The sequence below is a fragment of the Temnothorax americanus genome, unplaced genomic scaffold (genome assembly GCF_048541705.1).
Source record: "Temnothorax americanus isolate GAGA-0224 unplaced genomic scaffold, ASM4854170v1 Scaffold9, whole genome shotgun sequence".
In the NCBI taxonomy this organism is placed as follows: Eukaryota; Metazoa; Arthropoda; class Insecta; order Hymenoptera; family Formicidae; genus Temnothorax; species Temnothorax americanus.
In genome coordinates this window covers 979,625-1,005,202 of record NW_027509812.1, presented here as the reverse complement: position 1 = coordinate 1,005,202, position 25,578 = coordinate 979,625, and the positions used below count along the sequence as shown (strand labels likewise).

Sequence of the window (25,578 nt, the reverse complement as noted above, 5' to 3'; positions counted from 1 at the left end):
AATCTATATTTTACGTCACGTATACTATAGATTTTCAGTACTGAAAGTTGCTGATACAGTGAATTTCGGAATGCAGCCTATATATCTCTCTCATCGTGTCTCTTCCACCCTTCGTAAGGCTTCAAATATTCGCTCGTTAAGACGTTTTCGTCGCGGAAATTGTATCTGATATTCCCTTTCAGCTGTAGCAGCACGAAGCCCATTAAGATAATGCGTAGCGCGACATTCCTCGTTAAATTATTTAGCATGGCAATGAGGGAATGGCTGAAAGAGATATACTTATTTTGCAAATGTAAAACCTAACATACCGCGCGTGTATAGAGTTTTATATTTACTAAACCATAGCAATTGATTGACGCTACTGTTCCATACACTCTGTATAATATATGTATAATCGAGTAGAAAAGATTTCAAGTTATTTGTACGATTACTTTTTATATCATGGAATATATATACGCCTGTTCCTTATTAATAAGCGTTATTCTTAGACGAATGGATTGAATGGATCGCGACTTCGAAAGCAGTTTTTTAAAAAATACGAAATTACACAGTTTCTAATTCATTAATAAAAAAAAAAATGAACACGCTCGTATGTACAAAAGTAGAAATGAAAAGGGGCTATAATGAACGAGCAACAATAGATGCCAAACAATTACTTTATTAATTTGTACATACACACACCCCGTAAATTGGTACGTTTCAACTTCGAGTTTTTTTCAGCGCCGTACAAAATAAAACATCCAAATACAAAATATTCCATCCAAATTCAATTTAACAGAAAATAATTTCCTCTTCAATGAAAACAATGCATATACTTCAAATGAGAAACATACTTTGCAAACATTTATACTTGACGATTTAATATTAATGTAATTTATGTCTTCTTAAAGTTGAGAAACTTTTAAAATGTATATTTTACTGAGGCAAAAATGTATTCGCAACGTGACTTTTTTTTATGAAGCAGAGAAAAATATAAAGTCACATCGATTGTCCGCTACGTTATTGCATTCGATATACAGATGAAAGAAGAGTCGCAGCCTCCGACAATGTGTTTTGTCAAAGTGAGTTCTTTTCATTTTTATGAAGCAGGAAATAAGTATAAAATCACATCGATTGTCCGCAACGTTATTGCATTAGATATATAGATGAAAGAGAAGCCCGCGGGTCGTTTCTCTCTCTCTCTCTCTCTCTCTCTCTCTCTCTCTCTCTCTGCTTCTCAACCCACTAAAAATCGTTACGTTCCGCGCATTCCGCCTACGATCACATTTCAGTCATTTCATCAGGTCCTGTCCGGACCGTCCAGGTGTTGCTTAAGGCTATTTTTTCCGCATATGCGCGGTGCGCACTGGACCGGAAAATGTGCGCAAGGTACGAAATTCACGGGGTGCTGTAAACACCCTGTGTGACCTACATTTATCCGTTTATCCAAAAATTATCTGAAAATCAGCAAGATATACGTTGCCATCAATCACAGTATTCTATATATCTCCCAACAGTTGCCTTTCTCTCCCGATTCAGATTCACATCGAAGTCGTTCATTTGCAGCTTCACCTTAATCTTACCCTCTCTTTTAGCGGCGCTAAATCGATGCCCGGCCAGCCCGGCCGAAAATGTTGACGCCACATGACGCACCCCCCGTTATACGCTACTGGATTTTACTGCCGAAACGTCGGCCGGCAACTGGACGGGGCGCCCCAGACTCCACGGGGGGGTTTGCGAGATTTAACGTGGCGGAGACGAGTCTACCTGACGTAACATTGTTGTGTAAAATATGTACTTCTGTTAAGAACAAGCCGCTGTCCGCGGGTTTACGCGGTATTACGGTCAGTGCCGTAAATATATCGCGGTGCGTAACAGCAGAAGTACGTACAACGTACTTAATTAACAGTTGCTACGTGCCGGAGGGGTGCGTCGTCGTTCGCGAATCACGACCGAGAATGCCGCACGCCGATTGGTGGTTTCGAATCGCGCTCGATCTCGCCGCGCGCGCGACAGACTCCTTTTATCGCGCTTCCCGCGATTTCTCGCGACGCCTCGAGGCCCCGAGCCCCGAGGTCGAGGCGGCACCGTCGCGGCAGCGTGCAGCGTCCATCGATCCGGCTCAGTCGTCGATCGTCCACGCGTCATCCCGCACCGTTCGAACGCGACCAATCGTGCGTCGCTTGCGCGTTACGCGACCGGCGATTGGTTAGGTGAGGTTTGTGTCGCGTTGAGGTCGTTGAGGGGCTATCCGTGACGCTGTTTACCATACGGGGCCGGGGCCGGGGCCATCGATGCACAGGTCGTGGGTCCATGGCACCTGGCACCTGGCACCGCCACCGTTTTGCCGATACTTTTGAACGCTCAAACGTGCCGCACGAGCCGACCCGGCCGATCGTGGAAATTTTAGATCGCCCGGAGCCCGGAGCATCGAAAAATAATCGGATCCGAGCCCGTGGGCGGAAATTGCAAGGAGGAATCGCAAGGTAAACATTTATGGGACGGCGCGGTAGGGGCGGTGGTGGGGCGAGGTGGAATATTTCCTGGGCTAGCGACTAGCGACGTTTAACGCGCGGTCTTGTTTCGTCATATTTACATGCGTACCAATTTCCACACGCCAGTTCGTTACCGGCGTCGCGCAAAGGGACCGATGGTTATCGAGTTTACGTGGCCTAAATACGAGGAGAATTTATGAGGGAAAGGGCATCTCGCTCGGTTTCCCGAATCCATTCCGATCGTGAAGACGAGCGTGGAAGCTGGAAGCGAGAACGTGTGACAAATCTCGTAACGTGATCGTCGCGCGTGAAAAGTAAGGTGATGCATCAGGACTGATCAGGACTGTTCTTTTTCGGCTGAACTTCTTGCCACGGTTCGTCTTGCCTCTTCTTCTTTTCGCGTTGGAGAGAAAGAAATAATAGATGAAACGTGCAAGCACGTGCAAGATACCGGAAGAAGTTTATCTGAGAAGAACAGGCCTTCTCGTAGCTAGAACGTTCTTCCTGACAGCGTCCTTTTTTTCTTTGCATACGCAGCAGTTGTGTACATACATATATATATATATTCCGTTGCGGGGTAAGCATAAGTAAATTGTGAGAACGAGAGATGTTTATAGTTCTTTCATTTGCGTTTTAAGACCTGTTGAAACACTGGAGATATATCGTTTCGTGAAAACTTATGGAATATCGAATAATTGGACGACAGAAATATAAATCGCGATAGTCTAGCATAAAATTAATTATGTCGATTTCGATCAATATTGCTGAACTTTGATCTCGGTTTAGCTTATTTTTCGTTTTTTTTTCTAATTCTAGGAATTAGTAAGATGAGAATTGATTGTTATATGTAATTTATTTGTTATATGAACCACACACACACACACACACACACACACACACACACACACACACACACACACACACACACACACACACACACACACACACACACACATAATATATATATATATACACAAATATATATGTGTGTGTGGAGTTCATATATAAACATAGGTATATAAACATGTGTCAGGGCAAATGTTTTAATTCAGTAAATGTATATACTTACTAGTCAATATATGCACATACTGACATACATATTGATAATATAATATATAAGTATAGCAGTATAATATATAAGTTACATTGATACATTAATTAACATATATGGAGCACAATTTTTTTGCTATAATTATATATTATATTATCAATATGTATGTGCACATATATATACATATACATATTGACTAATAAATGTGTACATTTACTGTGACATATAAAATAATTTAATAATTTAATAAGTTCAAAATTACTCTATTACTACTTGCTATTACTTACTACTAATAGTAATTCAATTTACAGTAAATTTAATTACTATTGCTTCAACAAATAGTGTAAATTGGTTAATAATCATTGAAAGTAGACTTTCAAGTAGAAAAAAATAACGAGTGGCATCTGTATAAGGAATAAGTACTATAAAGAGTAAGTTAAATAGAGAGTAAAGTTAATCAGCGTTGGTAGAAATCAGCACTAGCAATCTTCAGCTGAACCACAATTGCAAAGTCCATGATACCACAAATGTGATATAAAATTGTGGCAAAATATTTTTCTCGAATAAATTTTGCTCAGTTTAAATTAACATTGATAGATTGTATAACGAAATATAGGAGAGTGATTTTTCAGAGACGTCCAACATTGTTAATTGCAATTTTCAGCCATTAAATCGTAAAGATGTCCAAGCAAGAGAAGAACAGAGGTTATGATTCCTCAGAACCATCGACCAGTAGTGGATATCGCAGGAAACCATACGACAGGAATTCAGAATCGGTAAGTGATGGAAACTGAAAAATAAGCAGACACATCTTTCTCGAAACATTTAAGCTAAAAACAATAGAGATAAAACAAAATTGTGACATAGCTTATTATGGCATAACTTTTCTTGGTTTTTTTTAAATTTCTTTCCAAATGTCCAAAAACTATTTTTTTGTCTCTCATTGTGACGATACATGCAATTGTTATTTCAAGAACTCTTGCTAAGATTTTTACAGAAAACTGCCTTTCTGAATGTAATTTGATATATAGTAGAAATTTTCTAACTTTCAAAGGAATTTTTTATTTTATTATTCTTGATCTTTGCTTATATATTAGATTGATTGTACAATTGTACTTTGTACACTTTGTAGTTGAATATATTCTTTCGCTTCTTACAGGATCGTTCATCAGCGAGAGGAGTAGTGAAGGTTGGTAAGGTTTACAATATTATTTAAATCTTTAGCGTAATATATATATTGTTTTGTTTGATATATTCAAAACATATACATGTATATAGAAATCTGTTAGTCCAAGAATTTTGCATATAATACTTATTTTTTGTAACAAGAAATTTAGATTTATTAATGCATATTTATAAAATTAAATTTAGAAATTTACAAGTATGTAATAAATATGTTATTCTATTACAACAGAGTATCAAACGCGAAGTTTCTCCAGTAAGTTCATCTGCGTTCTCGGAACATGTGTCAATGGAAACTGCAAGTAAGTTTTTTTGTACGAGTCTTTATTATATATTTTTATTAATCAATTTTTTTAAATTATTGATTTATCAACGTATATTAGTAAAGTATGTATTTTTAATAATAAGCTATAAAGAATGTGAGAGATTTTTATTATTTAGAAACAAGAAAAATATAAATTTAAATTAGTGGTTAAAGTTTTTAAAAGTTTTTTTATGTATAATTAAAGGTGACGTTAAGAGCGAAATTAAGAGTGAAGTTAAAAGTGAAACTCAAAGCGATGATGCGTCGCAAAGAGAGTCGCGTGGCCGACGTAAGATGGAAGCTACTTTTGTTAGCAGACCAAGTACCTTGGTGACTAAAAAAGGTCAGTATAAAATCTTAATGTGTTATGAAGTTACAGCATGTATCTATATATTACGACGTATGTAAATACGGCAAAAGGCAAATAACACGATTTTTATAACATTTAATTTCTATCAATTTACAGGTACTTCTGGAACACCAAAAATGCTGCTAACAAATCACTTCAGATTGCCCACAGTACCCAATTGGTGTCTTTATAAATATCGGGTCGATTTCGAACCCGACGAAGAGCGTACACATATTCGCAAAGGCATGCTTAGACTTCATAAAGAGAAAGTTGGTCCATATATTTTTGATGGTACCCTCTTGTATACAAGTACCCGTTTACCAGATGTAAGTATATCACTGCTGTACGAGCAAGTATGCGCGGCTAAGCATTTTTACAAGTATGAAAAATTTCAGAAAATGGAACTGATGTCAACGAGACAATCCGATAATGAACCTATCAAGATTATTATGTGTTTAGTTGGAAGTATGTCGCCGGATGATCCATACTATAATGTCGTTTTTAACATAATAATGAGAAAGTGCTTGGAATATTTGAAATTGCAATTGGTGGGCCGTGACTATTATGACGCTAGAAATAAAGTTAGTATAAAATTTATATGGATATTTTGTATTTTATTAAATGGAAAATTTAACAATTGATTGTACTTTTATGTAGGTTTGTGTAAATCAATTCAGATTGGAATTGTGGCCTGGATATGTGACATCCATTAGACAATATGAACGCGACATTCTACTGTGCGCCGAAATAACACATAAAGTGATGCGTCAAGAGAGTTTGTTGCACATGTTAATGGATATCAAGAATCGCGGTAGTAGGGACTATAGAGTAAGATATTAATTTTTATTTGTATATTTAGTATTTTTGTGTTTTTTTTTATAATATCATTTATTTAAAAAGTAATATAGAATATAATATAATTTAAATATGTGTGGCATACTTCATGCACGAGTAATTAAATTAAAAATCGTGTTACATTCGTCACTGTAACATAATAAGATATTAGGAATAAAGTATTAAAGATTTTTTAACATTTTTTTTACATTTATATTTTTGATTTTATTTTTATAATTTAGAAAACTTTTTGAAATTTAACGCAAAACTTTCTGCTCAAAGATGGTACTTGTTACCGATTATACATTGGTATATTATTTTACATGTTTATTCTAAAAATAAGTATTATATGCATTTTTAGACAGAGTTCGGTCACGCTGTAGTTGGAATGATGGTACTTACGGATTATAATAATCTTACATATCGTATTGAGGATGTGGATTTTAATGCGAGTCCTTCCTCGACATTTTCTATGAAATCTGGTGTACAAGTGTCTTATCAAGATTACTACTGGAACAAATACCAGATTAAAATACAAAACGTCACCCAACCAATGTTAGTAACGAGAAATAAGCCGAAACAACGAAACGCAGGTCCGGGAGACTATGTTTATCTAGTTCCTGAATTATGTCGCGCTACAGGTACTTAATAAATGATTTTTTTTTAATTTAATTTAATAGATACACAATACTCTTGTGCTTTGTGTATAAATTTTTGTATATAGATAGATTCTGTACTGACGGAACTTTCTACCTTTCAGGTTTAACTGATAATATGAGAGAGAATTTTCATCTTATGAAAGCATTAGCTGTGCATACTTGTATCTCACCTGAATCCCGTATCGATAAACTGATGAGATTTAATAGCAGACTTCGTCAAGAGCCTAAAGTTCTGCAAGAATTTAAGGATTGGGATATGACGTTAGATAGAAATTTACTTGAAGTTCCTGCTCGTGTATTGCCTTCTCAGAAACTTGTATTTGCTAGAGATATGATTAACTGTGAGAGAGGAGATTGGTCAAGGAGCATGCAAAGACAACAATTATTGCACTGTAAGGAATTGAAAAACTGGGTAATAATTGTAAATAGCCGATGTAATATACAGGTGAATAATTTTCATTAAATGGATATTAAATATATCAAAATAAAATTGTGCACATATAATTGCATATGTATATATGTGGTTTTTAATACGAAATGTTTATTTTAATAATTTAAAATTTTGCAGCCTTTTATACGTACGTTAACTAACGTGTCTTCTGCAATATCTTTTATGCTTCGAAGTCCGCACATAGAATGTATAAGCGATGATAGGGCAAGCACATATGCTGAGGTACTTGAGGGAATTCTTAGCCAAAATACTCCAGATTTAGTGTTCTGCGTGGTGAGCAATAATCGCAGTGATCGTTATGCGGCTATTAAAAAGAAATGTTGTGTGGATAGACCTGTACCGTCACAGGTATTTCTACAAAAGAATGTAGATGGGAGAAATGTAATGAGTATTGCTACAAAAGTGGCAATACAAATGAACTGTAAGTTGGGCGGAGCTCCTTGGTCTATCGACAATCCTTTGAAAGGATTAATGACTATTGGTTTTGATATATGTCATGACTCAAACACTAAGGGCAGAGATTATCGTAAGTATTTTTTTAGTATTAATTTTATGCTTCTTCCCGTTCTTATTTTAATATTCTAACAATGTAATTGCAATGTCTTTTATATCACATTGCTTTAATTCATGTTTTTTTAATTTTATTTAATCTATGCAATATTTTTTATGAACCACACACAAGTAAGTGAAATGATTCACGATTTGTATAATTATAGTGGCTATGGTGGCAACTGTGGATCAAAAGCTGACAAAATATTTCAGTTCTGTTACTTTATATAACAGCAGTGAAGATCTTGCGGACCAACTCTGCGTAAGTGTGCGCAAGGCTGTGATGGCTTATCGCTCTTATAACAGAGCTTTACCCATGTATATTGTAATTTATCGTGACGGTGTCAGCGAAGGTCAGATTCAAAATGTTTACGAAAATGAAGTTCAAAGTCTGAGAAAAAAGCTTGAAGAATTATACTACGGTCCAAATTTCAAAATGATGTTCATCATCGTGACTAAAAAGATTAATATTCGATTGTTCGATTACAAACGTAATCCTCAAATTGGTACTGTTGTTGACGATGTTATAACAAATCCGCTTAAGTATGACTTCTTTCTTGTGTCGCAACAAGTTAGACAAGGCACAATTGCGCCTACATCGTACAATGTTATCTATGACAATACGGGTTTAGACGCAGAAACGGTACAAACTATGACTTACAAGTTAACTCATGTGTATTACAATTGCTCAAGTACTGTTCGGGTACCAGCACCTTGTCATTACGCACAGAAGTTATCGATGTTGGTGGGGCGATTTCTTCATCGACCTTCAAGTTCGCAGTTGGAAAATCAGCTGTTTTTCTTATAATAAAAACGATACTAATAACGTTTATTTTAATAAGTTTTTTTTCAGTATATGTTATAGGATTAAAAATATTCAGTGTCTGTGTAATCTATAATATATCACAGGAAGTTTTCCAGCAAACCGACACATTAACAAAATTTGTTGTTAATACTATCACATAATTAGTGTCAAATTGTGAATTTCTGTACATCTGAGAATTTTTGTTATTTGATAGCCAATTTTGTAACGATGTGTTTTTTTTTGCTGAAAAGCGTCTTTAATATATTATATTTTGTATATTTACTAGCTTTTTTAGATTAATTGAGAGAATAATGAAATGTGTTCACGATTTTTTTTTGTGGGAAACCACGTTAAGTGATTTCCCACTTGATGCACCAAATACTATTCCAAATAAGTATTTTTAAAAGTTATCCCGAATGAAATAAAGTAAGCACATGGTACAAATTGCAATATTTTTTTTTTTTACAATATATTTAACATTTTACGATTTAGAATAAGATGACTGTTTAAATGTTAAATATGATTTTATCAAATGGTGGTTATGAATAGCTGGAGATACATGATTTAGCAGTGTTATAATAGTTTCAAATATTATAATGATACAATGTACAATTTCAAGAATCTATCGTACTCAAATGTTATTAATAACATTTATTTATTGCATATATGTATAGCTGTGGAATATTTTTTAATGATATTTTTATAACATGGTACATATATATATAGTACTTCTAACAGGGTAATCAAACAATGTTATTTTATTAACACTAATTAATAGTTAAAAGTAAAAAAGTGTAAATCAAGTTATTTGATCTCATTTAGTTTTAAGCAGATTGATTGACAATATTAACTACGTAATAACTTCAAAAATTGCTAATATCTTTAATTATTCAGCTATTTGTTAAAATACTACTAGAATACATTGTTAAAATATCACTAGAATACATTTGTTGAAATACTACTAGAATACATTTTTTTATGTTGATATCTCAATGATATAATTTCGATATAATATTTAATAAGATCGTCAAACTTGGTAGATGTGATTATTTTAGCGTGTAGAAGTATATTTGATTTCTACCCTTTATGATATGGCTCAATGTAAACATATACAGATGTGTTTATATGTGATCAATATAATAAAAGTATTATTTCGATCATACGAGAGTATTATTCGAAGAAACAATGCAACTCAGATAAATATGCCTAAGATATAAGTAGTTTTAAGATCTCAAGTAGATTATTTCACCAACCAATAAACACATTTGATAGAAAACAACTTGGATTAAAAAGTCGGACTTGGAAAAATCATCTCGTCAGATTAGAATTTTAATTTTCTTATTAAATGAGATATCGTTAATTCGAATTTCTTGCTTGTTTTGAAACACACGAGCTTGATTCTTTTTGTAATTTATCAATTATCATTAATTCTTTATCTAATTCTAAATACATAATTACGTATCTTGATACAAATTACAGTATTAAATATACCTTAATTTTTGTAATTAAAAAAAAACAACGTGGTGCCTCCAAGGCGCATTCGTTTTAACTTCTTGGCGTTTCGATTATGTTTAACGTGAATATATCTTTTGTTCTCAAGAAGGATAATGCGTTTAGAAGGTTATACAAAATTATATTAAAAATAAACGGAGTCATATGTGGACACAGAATCATGGAACTCGAAGAATTTGCGAGTCTTCAATTGGATAAACCGTTACCCGATGTGAGGGTAAGTAATGCTTATTAACGTTCCCATTCCCATTCGCCTATTTTCACTTGCACGCGCATATATATGTAAATTTTGCAAAGCGAACTTTTTACAATCGGTATTCGAGAACTTCTCCTTGATATTAATGTTAAACAAACATCCGTGCGATTCAGTTTCACGCCTCGTCGACCTCATTTAAATATCCTTACTCAGAATGAAGAACAGTTGCGAAAGCACTCCTTGGATGCCAGCTTGGAAAGAAGACCTATAGATAGAGCGCTCCATATCCTCTTGTAAGTAGATTAAGTATTTAAAATTAATAATATGATCGAACTAACCGACATCAGTGTGATTAAATAATCCTTTGCTAATTTGAAGATAAAATTCTGGTATGTGATACATTTTTTTTTTTTTTTTTTTTTATTTTTTTTTTTCATCGTTATTGATATTTTCTTTATCGTTGCACTAGTGCAAAAGTTAAGTACGAGCGTTAAAATTATTTGTTAAAAGTTTCCAATGCTCTCGAACTCGGCACGCACGCGAGAGCAATTTTATATATACATTGCCTCGACGAGTCGACCTGTTGGGACCTTGATTGGAAATGCATAATTTGCCTGCGATTGCCGGAAACAAGGTCGGCATGGCGTTGATTAAATCACGCGAGCATAAGCGTGTTTTCAAGGTAGCGGATATTCTCTGATATAACGACGTGCGTGCACTCAACGCGATAATTAACGATCCATCCGGCAATCATTAAACTTTTGTAAATCTGCAAGAAATTATTGAAATCTTCAAGTTTACGAGTACTTCAATTTTATGATGTACCACAGTTTCGTATTACACACACACACACACACACACAGTTTCGTATTTCTTTATAAATCTACATAAGAAAACTATTATAAGATAAAGTGCGATTGCATTAACAGGAACGGCTTAATTTCGCGCGAAGCAAACGGATACTTTTTATCCCTTTCCAATTCTTAGAACTAAAAAGAGATAAAGGGTAAATTAAACCGAGATTAAAAATAAGTACATTGAAAGATTAATTTACTTGCATAGAAATAAACAAGTGATATTGCAATATGCACGCGCTAGTGCGCTATATACAACGTTTATTTTTTTCCATAGGTGTAAACTGGAAATATCCAAAACTATTGTTAATTGTTTCGTAGCGTCCTGAAAATTGTGCCTGAAAATAACATTGCAAACATAAGACGCAATAAATTTCCGATATTTCTGACGAAATTCGTACGTTCAACGATCCATTGAATCCTGGCAGATTACTCATATCGTTTACAGACACGCTATAAACATAATTTACATTACACGTACATAAATTATATTTGCGCGTAAACGCCCAACCCTGCGGGGACAACATTCGGGGCGTGCGGATTCTTTTTCCCGACGCGTCGGGGGCCGGCGCATCGGATTGCCCGATGACGGCGATGACGCGATCGTTAAATCATCTTTTGTGCCGCGCAGCGGGTTACGCAACCGAGCGCCGAGCGCCCCCGGCGCGCACCATATGCCAGCCGTGTGCAACGTGCATCATCGCGGTGCGTCGCATCCGCGATGCGTCACGGCGACGTGTGCGACGCAGCGATAGCGACGTGCGACGTGCGACCGTTGTACAATGTGCGCGTCTTCTCTCCTCGCCGCCCAGTTGAATTGATGCGTGGGCCGCGCCGCGCTCGTGTCGGTTCGGCGCGGATTCGTGCGCGCTGAGCGCGCTCCAGTCGCGCTGGTACGCAATCCAGCCGCGAGCAGCCGCGAGTGCGGATTGTGATCGATAGGCGCTCGGAGAGAGAAAGAAGGAAAGAGAAAGAGAGAGAGAGAGAAATCGCGGCCTGCGGCCCTGCGCCTCGCTCCTCCCGTTCAGTTGTCATTCGCGTTTCGCGTTCTCGCGGCGTTCGCGTGTCGCGCGTGCTTCCCTCGTGCCTCGTCCGCGCGCGCTGTCAATGAACACGCGCGTGCCAATCGTGCCGTTCGCGTGAGGTATCTTTTCCCGGAACCGCGAACCTGATCGATCCCGCCGCGCTGACGAGTCGATGACTAAGATGCGCCTCGAAAATGCTGCAAGAGGGAGATGAAGCCCCGGCCCCGTACGAGATCGCGTCCGATTCGTGAGTACCTCCGCGTTGTTGTTTTTTTTTTTTTTTTTTCCCCACGCGTGCCCTACCCCTTCCGTCCCGTCGGTCGATCGTGAGTTTTCACACCCCCTTCGCCGGGAGTCGAGTTTGTTACCCTTCTCGTCCCCCGCGCGCGCGCTCTCTTCTAAAAATAGCCGCGCGGTCGTTCGAGGAGCGCGCACACGCTGTCCTGTCATAGTTAAGTGCGCTAATTATAGTCCTTTAAAGACGACGTGCCTCGCGAACGATGCCAAGATCGCGAACGATTCGCGAAACTCGCCGTGGATATTTAGGTTAACTACACACGCCGCGCGGCTGTCTCTCTCGTAAATTATTGTGCGTACCTTAGCGCGTGGTATACGGGGTGTGCCGAAAGTCAGTCCAGGACGGACAATTTGTTATATAAAGTTTTTTATTCGAGATGTTTGAGTCGCCTGACCCGTGTAAACGTTCTCTGCGGAATCATGAAACTTGCTTTACTTGATAATAATGATAATCCAAACATTTTTCTGTGTCTCTGAAACAAACGAGTGATTCGCCAAGTTTTGCAATTGATTGTGGAGGCCGGTCGGGATGCTTGGAATTAAAACTCGGCAAACGACTGAATGTGTTGCGTGGCATAAGAAGAACTCCGTTTTCGTCTTTCGTTAATTCAGACGTCACGGTACAACAACCCGACAAAAGTATTGATTAATTAAATGTGATTGATATGCGCTGCCTGACTTTTGGTACATATATATGTATGTGTACATTAATTTGTTTGAAAGTACAGTAATGAGAATAGTAATTTCACGTGTCATGTAAATGAGAAAGCGATCAGAGGGCTACGGATGAATGACAGCTGTGTTGGTTCTTAAGAAAGCACACGCATTGAAATTTTCTTCTTTTTTTTTTCACAGGAAGGGAGATGAGATCCAGAAACTTAGTGTTATACAAAGTTTACCAAGTCTTTTAGCTACCGACACGCAATCATGTATGTCTCGAGTGGTACCTAAGATGCAGCAGTCTCTGGCTACTGCGTCGACCGAGTTTCACATAGCAGCGTCATCCACGTTCAAAACGATTTTAGAACAAAAATTAGTCAGCCATAATGTTTTCAGTCAGACATTCCTTCAAAGCATATTAAATTCTTTAGAGAGCCGTGACCCAGGTAAACACATTTCATTTTTAATAGTTGTTACCTTAGAATGCAGTATTTTTTATAGTTAAAAATTGAATATTCGCTTGTTATCACAATATCTGTCTCTATAACTCTTGTTGTATATGTGTCTATGTTATAGTTATCTGTCATGCATGGTTGGAGACCTTACTGGATGTGATAGAATTACTGCCGGTAGAAGTCATAAGAGCACAGGTTTGTAAAGGCAATTTAAAAAAATTGACATCAAAACGTGACAGCAACTTGTTTAAATAGATTAGATGGAAAAGAAAACAATTCTTTCATTTATTTAGTACATATTGAAAGAAACTAAATCTGAAGAAACTAATGATATAAATAAAATACAATTAAGTGTTTGCAAATAGAAATTTAAAAAGAAAGTATTATATATATATGTACTATAGATCAATGTTTGAGATATTAAATCGCTGTAAATGTAACAACATAGCACTCTTTTGGATGGATGGTAACAAGAACACTCTCACATACAGATTCTTCCATTGACTATAAGTAAGGGACAATTGTCACAACCTATCTACTCCAGGATAACGTGCAGCAGGTTATTGGGAAAGATTTGTACACGATTTGATTCTGCTATGTGAGTATATTCGAATAAACAATTGTTTTCATAAATTTATGCTTAATAAAATCTTAATGTATTTAGTTATTCAAAATTATTCAATAACATATTTAGTTATTAGCAGAACTAATTTAGATCGTATTGACCAGACAATTGCCTATTATACTTTTGTGATGTAAAAGAAATATTTAAACCAAAAATTTATATAAAATATTTAAATAATTTATAATTCATTTTCTTTGTACGTTCTATTTAATAAATAAGTGTACTATTGTTAAAATTGTTATTAGGATACAGAAGGAAGTTCTACCAACGGTGCACTCCCTTTGTCAGGATGTAAGCAGTGAAGTGCGAGCTAGTATCTGTTTGCAGCTACGTTTTGTTGCGGAAGGTCTCGGTGCTGAATCTGTAAAACCTGCTTTACTACCGTCTCTTGTAGAATTAGCAAGTGACGAAGAAAGCAGTGTGAGATACGCCTCTGTACAGACAATAGTGTATTTACTACCTCATCTTCAGGAAGGTGAGTAATTATATATTTTGGAGCAATTTTATGTTTTAATAGCATAAAAATTGCTTAAACACGATAATACACTTGACACAAATCAAGTAGCGAAAAGAAATTAATTCGAACATAAATTGTTTACAGATACAATAAAAAATATAATAGCCCCACTTATTAAGAAGCTATGTGAAAAGGCAGCTAAATCGGAAGATAATGTGATATGTATAATAGCGCAAGAGCTGGGAAAACTTGTACTTGGCCTAGAAAGTAAGAAGTAACCCTTGTATAGGGGAGAGGGGGGCACTGTAGGATACTTTTTTTCTTAAAGCTTATATCTTTTTCAATTTGTTCTTTATTCGAGATGTCCTAAATTGCCCCTGTTCTAAAGTGCCTCTTTCTCCCTTATATATTGACAGCACTGTGTACTTAAATATTCAAATAATAAAAATGGTATATATACGTAATAAATATATTTTCAGAGTGTTTATCAATGTTCGAGAAAGCATGGTTCATAAATTATTTTCAACAACTTGCACAAATGGGAATACCATCACTGAAAAAAGAAAAACCACACTTTACGTTTGTAAGTATATATATATATATATATATATATTATAAATTATAAAATAAGTATATATATACATATACAACTATTTTTCTGTAAAATATCTATTAGAAATAATTTATTATCTTAATTTCGTAGATCAGCAGCAATCCTACACAGGATGAAAGATATGTCGAATGCAGAAGACATTGTGCATTTAATTTGCCAGCAATGTTTATTTTCGTATCAGGCTCTTCGGAAGATGTAGATGCAATACTTACAACATTTGATGCACTGACGAGTGATCATTATTATATGGTTCGGAAAACTGTTGCGTGTGGAATTCACGAGGTAAGATTAAATACACTTATTAAATTATAATTATGTATAATAAAACAATTATTTTTTTTGTAGGTGTCAAAGGTCCTAGGGCCGAAAAGTGCACGGATAAAAGGAAATTTAATAAAATTGCTAAAAGATGATTCTGAGGAAGTGCTGCAGGGTTTAATTCCTCATATAGGATTAACGTTGGAATGCTTAGCCGAAAGTCAAGCTCTTGGAACAGATAGAATGGTAATTCAATTTTATTATATAGTTTGTAATTCAAAATAAGTTCCAGTTCTTAAGATACTGTATTATTCATTGCAGGATTCTTCTTTGATGGAAATAGGTAAAGCTTTATTAAAATGTGAAGCTGAAGTTGCAGGCACACACAATTGGAGGCTGGCATCATTAATGCACGCGCAACTAGAGATTTTACCTAAATGTTTTCCCAGTGATTTTATATACTCGTACTTTATTCCAATGGCTTTCTCCAGAATTTTACACGCAGTAAGTCTATAATTTCATTCTTCTTTAAAATTTTATGGTTTTATTAAATGTGTAGATGTAATTTGAAAATTTCAGCGGCCAATACCGGTACGTCTTGCTGCAGGAACACTTTTGCTTCTCCTTCTACGATACAATACGAAACCCATACAAAGAGCAGAACTGCGTAGTAGAATCTTTACAGATTTAGCCAATAATTCTGATTGTTACGTGAGAATGATGTTTGTTCGTATGATGGTCGAAGCACTGGAAATTTTTTCTTCTGTATATTTCAAAGAACATTTTTTCATTGTTTTATTGAATCTGGCTGAAGATCCGATAGCTAATATAAGAATGAAAGTAGTATCTTTACTGCCACAATTGAAAAATCAATTGTGGATGCCGACCGATAAGAAATTACTAACATCATTGGAGTCGGTTGTGAGACATTTGATCAACAATGAAAAGGATAGAGACGTACTATTTATTTTAAAGAGCGTTACACAGAAGTTAGATGAGATGGATGTCAAGTACGAGGGCCAGAGTGTAAGCAACTTAATGAATATACAATTTATAGAAGAGATATCTTTTTCTGAATACAATGTTTTGTATAGTTAACAACGAAGCTTACCAGACAAGATGTGGAAGATGCCAAAAAGTTGGAAGAAGAAAAGAAGTTGTCGGGAATAGGTGCAGGAAAACCAGCAAGTGGAACTATAGTAAAGAAAGGTATTATTAAATACATATTATTAGTGATGTGTGTTCGATGTCTGTTATCTTTATTGATTAAACATTATTAAGTGAAAATATTAGTAAATTTCATATGATTAGATAGAGAGATTCTTAACTAATTACGAAATATGACCATGCTTATACAAATATATCATCAATTACATAATTTATGTTTTGAATTGCGGAATGTATTTTATTTGATTATATACAATTTGTTCATTATTTAATAGCAATAAGTGTTCAGAATTTTTTAACTTTTACAAGCAATTAAAAATGAGTGCGTTCCGGCAAGACATCGCTTGTCGGAACTCGATGTCTAATGATGATATTAATCAGAAAAAACTGAATATTTACTAAGAATTGAAATATTTGAATAATATTTGTTTAGGTTGGACAAGAACAGGAACTGATAGTTCTACGAGAGGATTGTAAGTTAAATTTAAATTATATATCTATATTAATTTATTAAATAAAATAATAACATCGAATCTGTTCTCGGATTATTATATATTATTAAAGCTAGGCAAATTTATGTTTCAGATCACAGTCAAAAGGTGAGCATTTAATGAAGAATAAGGAAGCATTACATGAAACAAAATTATTACTAATTAAATGTAAGCAACTCATATTATTTAATGATAACAGAAGTTGAGAAGCGGAAATTCGTATCCAAGTAATCCCGTCATCTGTCTTGCAAGCCCAAGCCATTTTTCAAAGTACAAATTTTTAATTGTTAGCGATTGAAGAAAGTAATTAGTTAATCGGATTTTAACTAATGCTAATCAGAACTTAATTGAATAAAAAAAAAAGAAAATATGAGATCATTTGTAGCAGCTATTAATAATTACTAATTGTCTTAATAATAAAATAATGATGTCTTACAGATGGAACTACATCTTCGCGTCAAGCAATCGAAAGCTTAAAAACGAGGTAAGGAGGATTTCACTTGGAAAAGAAATACGATTCAGAAGAGTATAAAACTAATGCATGTTTAAAGATAACATAATTAGTTTTATATGCTTAAATTAAAATTTTACAACTGCTTAATGAATATTATGGACAGCTAAATATACTTATTGTTATTTAAAGACTTTTTATCAATATATGCTAAAGTATGAATGAGTGTTTTGTTAACTCTAACTAATTTTAAGTTATGTCTGCTTTATATTTAACAGAATCCAACTAACACATCCTTGGGAAAAAGTAGGGCATGTCAACTCGCATACTAATACATCGCATTTTGACTTTGTGAATGGATCATCTAATGATTATATTACGCCTAAGCCGCAATGTAGCTGTTCCAAGTTAGCGGTATTCCAGGCTCTCTTGACATTGCCGGATGCTTGTGAACAAGAGTATGAAAGCGACTTTCAATACCGTTCATATTACGATACCGACAACGACCACGCAAAGTTTAGAAAACAGTCAGTCCAAGCGAACGAATATAGTCCTTCCGCTTTTACCAAATCTTTTTTTCTGTCGCTTGTAAAAGAGAATAAGCAAGAGCCGCAGCAACATTCCGTACCTACACGGGACTATCCGCATGAATTTTCTACTAACATTAGTGGCAAGGATAGAGCTCCGAACTTCGCCGCTTTAAGGGCACTAACAAACGCAGCTCACTATAATTCCTGTTGGGCTTTTAGCTCCATGCCGGAAATGTCCGTGATGCAGTCAGACGATGAATTCCTGGTAGATGCTGGTATTAGGATACCCACCCAATTCTCCGTTTCTCAAAGTACGTCAAAAATTCCGCATTTGCAAGATTTTATTGCTACAAGGAGGCAACTAAATTCTACGATTCGGCCTAGACGAAGCAGCATGAATTTCGATAAGGGGAAATTTAAGAGACATTCCTCCGTTGAATACGAAGATTGTATGAAACGTGGAACAAGTGAGAGTGACTCGTTGAGAAGCACATCAATTTCGATAGATTATGAAGAGGGCTTGCGACAACGCAACATGGCGAAGGAGAATTTGAGTGACCAGCACTTGTCCAAGACCGATGCGAGGACTAAAAGGTACTCCGCTCCGCACGGAAGAACTAGATTCGGGTGGGACGCTAGCCAGGACAGATCTCTAGACGAGAAATTGAAAAGAAATTCTTTGATACTGGATAAAGACAAATTAAAGTTTACTAACTCTAAATGCGCGCTGGATCGAACCAAACGTCATTCCACGAATTTCAGTTTGAAGCTTCCCGATACTAAAGAAACGAAGCAGATCGTGAAGCGTCACAGTCTGGAAGATCATACCACGGTACGTCGTGCTGTAAAAGGATATTTTTCAACACTGGATGTAAATCATAATCAGGGTCTTAGTAAAATCCCTTTGAGAAATGTTGAATCTCGTAGCAGGACCGCGCCTGCCACCAGAGCATCTAGTCCTGTACACGTAGAATCGCGATTAAGATTTGACATTGAGAACTGTGATGATTCTCGAAGTTCTGCTAACGACAGACATTTGAATAGATTTAGCTCGAGTGACGAAGAGATCGACAAATTATGTAGGATGCTATTATATTCTCAAACGGCACATAGTAGTACAGGAATAACATCGAGAAGTAGGGAAAGATATCCTGTTCACTTGTTGATGAAAAAACTATGAAAAGTATAGTTCTGTTACGTACCACATAATTTCTACAACTCTTCCACAACTACATTTAGCGACTATATACGATGAGCTTTGTATGCAGCTTTAAATTTTTAATAAGAGGTCTAAGCTGATTGAAAATTATACGTAACAATTTCTTTGGAGTTTTTTCTTATTTAAGCGAAGCTTATGATTCAGTATAAATTTGATTAGCAAAATTTTATTTTACGCAACGAATTTTCAGTAAACATATGACATTGCAGTCAAATGTATAATGTTCTCACAGTGTTCAATGCCAATAACATATGATAGAGCCTATTTTATTTATTTTTAAACCATGCAGTACAATATGTATTGCTAAATTTGGTTAAATTTAAAACCGCATTTTAACATTATTAATAATTTGTTGAGACATATAAGATTCCAAAAAATTAAATCTTATAAATGAAATTATCTAGAAAAATTTGGCATAACAATCGTTTTAATAATTTATACAAATTTTAATTATTGACTAATGAAATTAAATTTAACATGTATAACAATCTTAATATGAATTGTTAACGTATCAATTTTTAACGTATTATTACCTCTGATTTACTCTACAAGATACCTATATTTTTATAATTTACTGAATAACGTGGCATTTTTTTTATATCGTGCCTTTTCTATATAACAGTTCGTTTTATTTATATCTCTAGATTAATACAAATAATTATAATTATTTGTTTTATCAAATTTATATAATTTAAATTTTTTCTATGCAGTTGATGATTAGAAATATTAAGAGCGTTATTAAAGCCTTTACATTTTGTCTAATTATTTTTAACTTAAAATTAGATGTAGTTACTTTTACAAGCAGTATTTTGAAGTGTTAATTAGTGCAACAAGATAAGCATTTTATTTTATTAGAATATTTATGTCTTATATAATACTGATTGCCTGTGAAATGGCCCTATATACTTATACGATAAAATAATTATGTTAATTTAGTATTTTATATTATCAGTTGAATCACACATAAATTATGCTTTTTGTAAAAACATTTTCATGTCTCAAAAGAAGTCATATATATTCTGACTTTATATTAAAGATAAAAAAATGCGCGCTTATTTTGAAAGACTGTTTTTTAGATTCTGCGATTAAAAATTATATAAAATGAAAAAAGAGAAGAAACTTTTATTTTACTTAAAAATTGCGTATTTAACGATATTGACCTCCGTCACAATAAGGCTATAAATTCTAATTGCTAATAACACTAAAAACGGTTATTGTTATGGAACTGGATTATTCTAGAGTTTAGGACAAAATATTATCAAATAAAAATAGATTTTCAGTACTCTATAAAAGTTAGTACTAGAGTCTAGTCTGCATAAATATAGTCCATGAAAGGTCTGGAAAGATATAGTCATGATTTTTGAGAAGAGTATATTTGTTATCTTCTTTCTAATCCATAATTTTTTTTTGTATAGTTATCTTAATATAGTTACTATTTTCAATAATTATTTAATTTAACGTTAATCATTTAAGTTAATTGTTTACATTTAAGATTGACCAAAGACTATAAGATGGTATGACCTAATACTCTAATGAAAAAAGAAATTTCTGTACGAATTACAATGATATGTTTAATATTTAAGAAAAAATGTTTAATTAATTTATGATTTAAAATAAATATTAAATTATATTAGTTACAAACAAAAATTAGATACTAAGATATTAATGATTTATAAATTGAAAAATACGAATTTTACGTGTACATATACGTTCGGTTTAATTTCAGTTCAGATTGCACAATAAATACGTATGTGTATATATATATATATATATATATATATATATATATATATATATATATATATATATATATATATATATATATATATTATATATATATATATATATATATATATATATATATATATATATATATATATATATATATATTACATATATGTACATGTGGATATGTACTAAGAATATTCCATTAAAAGTAAATATTTTTTAAACAATGTAAAAATTATATCGATTTTTTTTAATTATATTGTTTGTAGGGATCTTTTTAAAAACAGAAAAGAGATGTATTAATGAAACATTTTCGTTCTTATATTAATATGATTTTTCCAAGTTGTAATTTTTTTGTATAAAAAACGTTTCCTCCATAAATATCTAGGAGTACAAGTTACTAATTTTGATGAAGATCAAGATAGGCAAATAATATATTTTTTATCTCTTATATTGAGATTTGATCAGCTCTTAATAAAGAAGGTTCTACGAAGCCATGAATTTGAGAACAGAGAATAGAGAATAGAGGAGAAAATATATTTATACATTTTCACTTTACATCTACGAAAATGCATGTTTTATCACAGTTTTCTGCGAAAAAGATACATATGTATATACATTGTGAATTTAGTGTACATTTTAAAAGTTTTTTAATTTTAGTTAATAAAATTATATATTTTATTACATTAGTATAGTAATAAGAGTTTATATAAATTTAGAATAAGTTCTCTCTTTAGTGACGTTTGTTTAATTATGTACGATTTAATTTTTGTTATATATTGTTATAAGACTTCGTTTTTTTCGACTATCTTTCGTTGTTTCTTTTTTGTATCTGCAAATATAAAATGTGCTACGAAATTAGTCGCAAACAAGATTTATAATGGGTGCTTTTTATTTAGTGACACAAATCGACATGTCATTCTATCTTTCTTGACATTCAATAAGTAAAGACTGAACGAGACAGTTGGTGTCGACTTGTGTCACTAAATGGAAAGCCCCCAATGATATCTTAATTTGCGATATTTCAATTCGAATTCGTACGAGAAGATTGTGAGATATGATAAATAAAGTGCCGAAAATCTGAAATATACACATTATATTTTTTTGAAGCGGATAATTTTGATATTATACATATCGTATGGACACGAACATTGAATAATTTTGATCTTGACGAATGATCAACGATATATTATATCTTTTCTGCACAACCAAGAGCAACGGCTCATAACTCGATTAAGTTTCGATAATAGAAAACACATGTAATGTCGACGATTGTCGTGATAGAACACCAATGTGTAATAATCGATGTAATAACCGATGTAATTAACAATGACGCGTGTATATATTCTCAAATGCACATATAAAAATATTTTTTGTAGTCTAGTTTGCGCTCTAATAGTTTCTTATTACGGTCTATTTATATGCAAAGCAAACGCATTCACTATTAAAAAAAAAAAAAAAATTCGTATAAGAGAAATTTACAATTTAGAGAGATATATTGATATGAATATTTAAATATACAAATTATACAGAAGCCACATGAAGAAACTCGTAGTACGAAGAAAACAAATTAATTTGAAGATTATATTTGAATGATGGAAAGATCAAAATGTGTATAGATACAATTTTATCTTTGATCTGCTTAAATGTTATTATTTATTTTTATACAAATACGTGACATTATAAATTAACTTTTATGCCAAAAAGCAAAGAGAAGTAGCAAAAGTTAATGCAAACTTTACGCACTGTTAAATTGTTTCTACATATAAACGAGAATAATTATTAAAACTGTAACACGGATTTATTACAACACACATATACACTTATATTATTTTAATATGCTTATATACATAAATTAGATAAATAAGTGCGACATTTTCTCTAATTAACCGTATAAATTACCTTGTTTCAAGAATTGTGTACTGCATTAGGAAAGATAAAAACTGTGATGACAACAAAGTTATTCAATAAAAGAAGAATTATTCATGTTATACTAACGAACATATGGAATCGAATATTTGTGAAACGATATTTTTATTACTCATACTACTCCTATAAAAATAAGAAATATGTGAAATTGTATTTTTGTGAAGTATATCTGTAATAAAAATATAGTTAATGCGAGAGAAATAAAGGTTGGAGCTATAGATTATTAACAGTCAATGTTACCGTGAATACGCTTTGATATAATACACGTTTTATCGTTAATAAATTAAACGTATTGTATATCAAAAATTTACAGAACTTTTATTCAATTGCATAACTTACAAGAGATTTATATTTTTATAGTTTCTTTAGCAGTTTTTTTAATTTTTATCACCATGTTATTAATGAAAAGTGTTCTTGATTAAAGAAAAGTTATACACAAATATCTGATAAAAATACGATAAAAATATCTTAATAATTAACTTATTATGCGGTATTATATATATATATATATAAATAAAATCATGATTCATTATACAGAATTTTTTTATAAATAAGTGTTTTTTTTTTGCGATCTAATAAAATATGAAACTATTTTTCCTTTTTATGATTATCACCCATATCACTTCTTGGCTATAGATAATAAAATTAATTAACAGAATTTATTAAATTGATACAACTTAAGTCTTTATTTACGTTCGGTTTTTCGAGACGCAATAGATGCATAATAAATAATTGATTAGATTTTAAAAGGTGAAATATACATTTCTATATACGTTTAACATAAAAGATAATTAATGCAATATTGGAACATATAATATACATAATTGGATGATTCCCGAGAACCATTCTTTATTCTTGCAAAGCATTCAATTCTAAAAAATTCTATAATATTCATGTAATAAAGGTCGATAAAAAACATGAATTTTCAAATAGCGACACGCAACTAAACGATTCTCGAGAAAAATTATTATATTAATAAAGCTATATGTATATTTGTGTTACAATGAATGGCATACAGGCATGCCTGTAAAAGTTTCAACGATAAATAGTTTTATAATATTATGGCACGCGGACAATAAGAATCTTCGAAAAGTAATGCGCGAAACTAAACGAATCTAGAGAAATATTATTGTTAATATAATTAATCATTCTACGTATTTGTTAATGCATCCCATACAATCTTATAAACACTTAAATGACAAGAAAATCTAGAATATATACTATTGCATAACGACAAGAAATGCAAAGCTTCTATCTAAAAACAACGCGTGACATTAGACAATCAAGAAACATTTTTAATTATATTGACAGTGCTTGTTTAATAAACCAATAAACGCTAACTAGTTTTTTTTTTTTTTTTTTTTTAATTGTTTTGAAACATAAATTTCAATTTGTGACGTCGCTTTTGGCGTATGTATATAATTCACGCAACTATTATACATATAGCTATTTAAAATTTAAAAATATGTATAATAAATATAGTAATAAGTAAATAAATTAGATACTTTAATCCTAGATTATAATTAAACAATAGCCGTAATTTTGATTATGTACTCCTAGAGATACCTAGAAGACCGTAAAAATTATTAGAACAATTTATTCGGTTGAGAGGTTAGGTGAGAATTCAATCGATGAAGTAGGCGAAACTCAGGTTTCGCACCGCGAAATCTCGGAAATTTACTCCTGATATATCAGGAAAGCATGATGAGCGAGGAGGTTTGCAGTAGATATTCCGAGCGCGGGTCTTGCCACCCCACATTGCCTTCTCGTATCGTCGCGGTCATTGGTCAGCCCGTGGACGCCTGTTGCCCCTTCCAGGCGTAACTGCCCGCGCTCTGATTGGCCGTAGGCTGGGCCTCCGCGCCGCGTGCCCGGCCCACCGTTCCAATGGCGATGGGTAATAAGTTAAGGTGTGCAGCTGCTCGAATATCTACTAAAACCTCCTCGCTTAACATGCTTCCCGCGTAACAGGAGCGATTTCTGAGGAATTATAGACGACTCCGTCAATTATACATAGACGATTCTCGCTTTCCTCATAACCTAATTTTTTTTCTTTTTTCATAATTTCTATGATCTTTCAAGGGTCTTGACGAATGAATAACATATCTCGCTATTATTTAATAATAATTTAATACTAATATGTATTGTTTGTTAAATTAATAATGTTTTTATTAATTACTTTTTTTTATACATATACAATGTATATATGTATATGTATGAATAACTAAAACTATGCGAAAATGCATTATTCTCATGCTCAGCGAAAAGGTATATGTATAGAAACTCCGAAATGCGACGAATGGACATGGCGTACCTTTCTCGAGAAATATGTTAAATTAACATTGTTATGTATGCTTTAATGCGAGACTTGCTCTCTCAGAAGTAATTAGACGCTAAAAAGTTTTAAAATGCTGCTGCATAATATGTTACACCAACAAGAAAAAGGTAGCTAT

The 25,578-nt window shown here is 33.4% G+C and overlaps 2 protein-coding genes across 11 annotated transcripts; both read left to right on the top strand.

The window, feature by feature from the left end:
* Positions 1-2,093: 2,093 nt before the first annotated feature.
* LOC143908156 (piwi-like protein Siwi) lies at positions 2,094-9,818 on the top strand. Of its 3 annotated transcripts, none has more exons than XM_077425546.1 (13): positions 2,094-2,465; positions 2,601-2,788; positions 4,190-4,301; positions 4,685-4,714; positions 4,940-5,009; positions 5,217-5,354; positions 5,478-5,686; positions 5,756-5,941; positions 6,018-6,188; positions 6,556-6,835; positions 6,955-7,298; positions 7,422-7,830; positions 8,021-9,818. In XM_077425546.1, the coding sequence occupies exons 3-13, from the start codon at positions 4,206-4,208 to the stop codon at positions 8,659-8,661; spliced, it is 2,574 nt and encodes an 857-aa protein (XP_077281672.1). In that variant the 5' UTR covers positions 2,094-2,465; positions 2,601-2,788; positions 4,190-4,205; the 3' UTR covers positions 8,662-9,818. The 3 variants fall into 3 exon arrangements, with proteins under 3 accessions (XP_077281672.1, XP_077281673.1, XP_077281671.1); XM_077425547.1 differs by having other exon boundaries at positions 2,601-2,793; XM_077425545.1 differs by lacking the exon at positions 2,601-2,788.
* Positions 9,819-11,969: 2,151 nt separating this feature from the next.
* LOC143908151 (serine/threonine-protein phosphatase 4 regulatory subunit 4) lies at positions 11,970-23,718 on the top strand. Of its 8 annotated transcripts, none has more exons than XM_077425529.1 (16): positions 11,970-12,492; positions 13,398-13,648; positions 13,779-13,852; positions 14,149-14,255; positions 14,528-14,757; positions 14,884-15,006; positions 15,219-15,322; positions 15,443-15,634; positions 15,698-15,856; positions 15,932-16,114; positions 16,190-16,636; positions 16,705-16,819; positions 17,211-17,250; positions 17,363-17,436; positions 17,707-17,752; positions 17,998-23,718. In XM_077425529.1, exons 1-16 carry the CDS (start codon positions 12,440-12,442, stop codon positions 19,427-19,429), a joined length of 3,630 nt encoding a protein of 1,209 aa, XP_077281655.1. In that variant the 5' UTR covers positions 11,970-12,439; the 3' UTR covers positions 19,430-23,718. The 8 variants fall into 8 exon arrangements, with proteins under 8 accessions (XP_077281655.1, XP_077281657.1, XP_077281661.1 ...); XM_077425531.1 differs by having other exon boundaries at positions 11,972-12,492; positions 17,363-17,376; XM_077425535.1 differs by having other exon boundaries at positions 11,977-12,492; positions 18,469-23,718.
* The last annotated feature ends 1,860 nt before the right edge of the window (positions 23,719-25,578 follow it).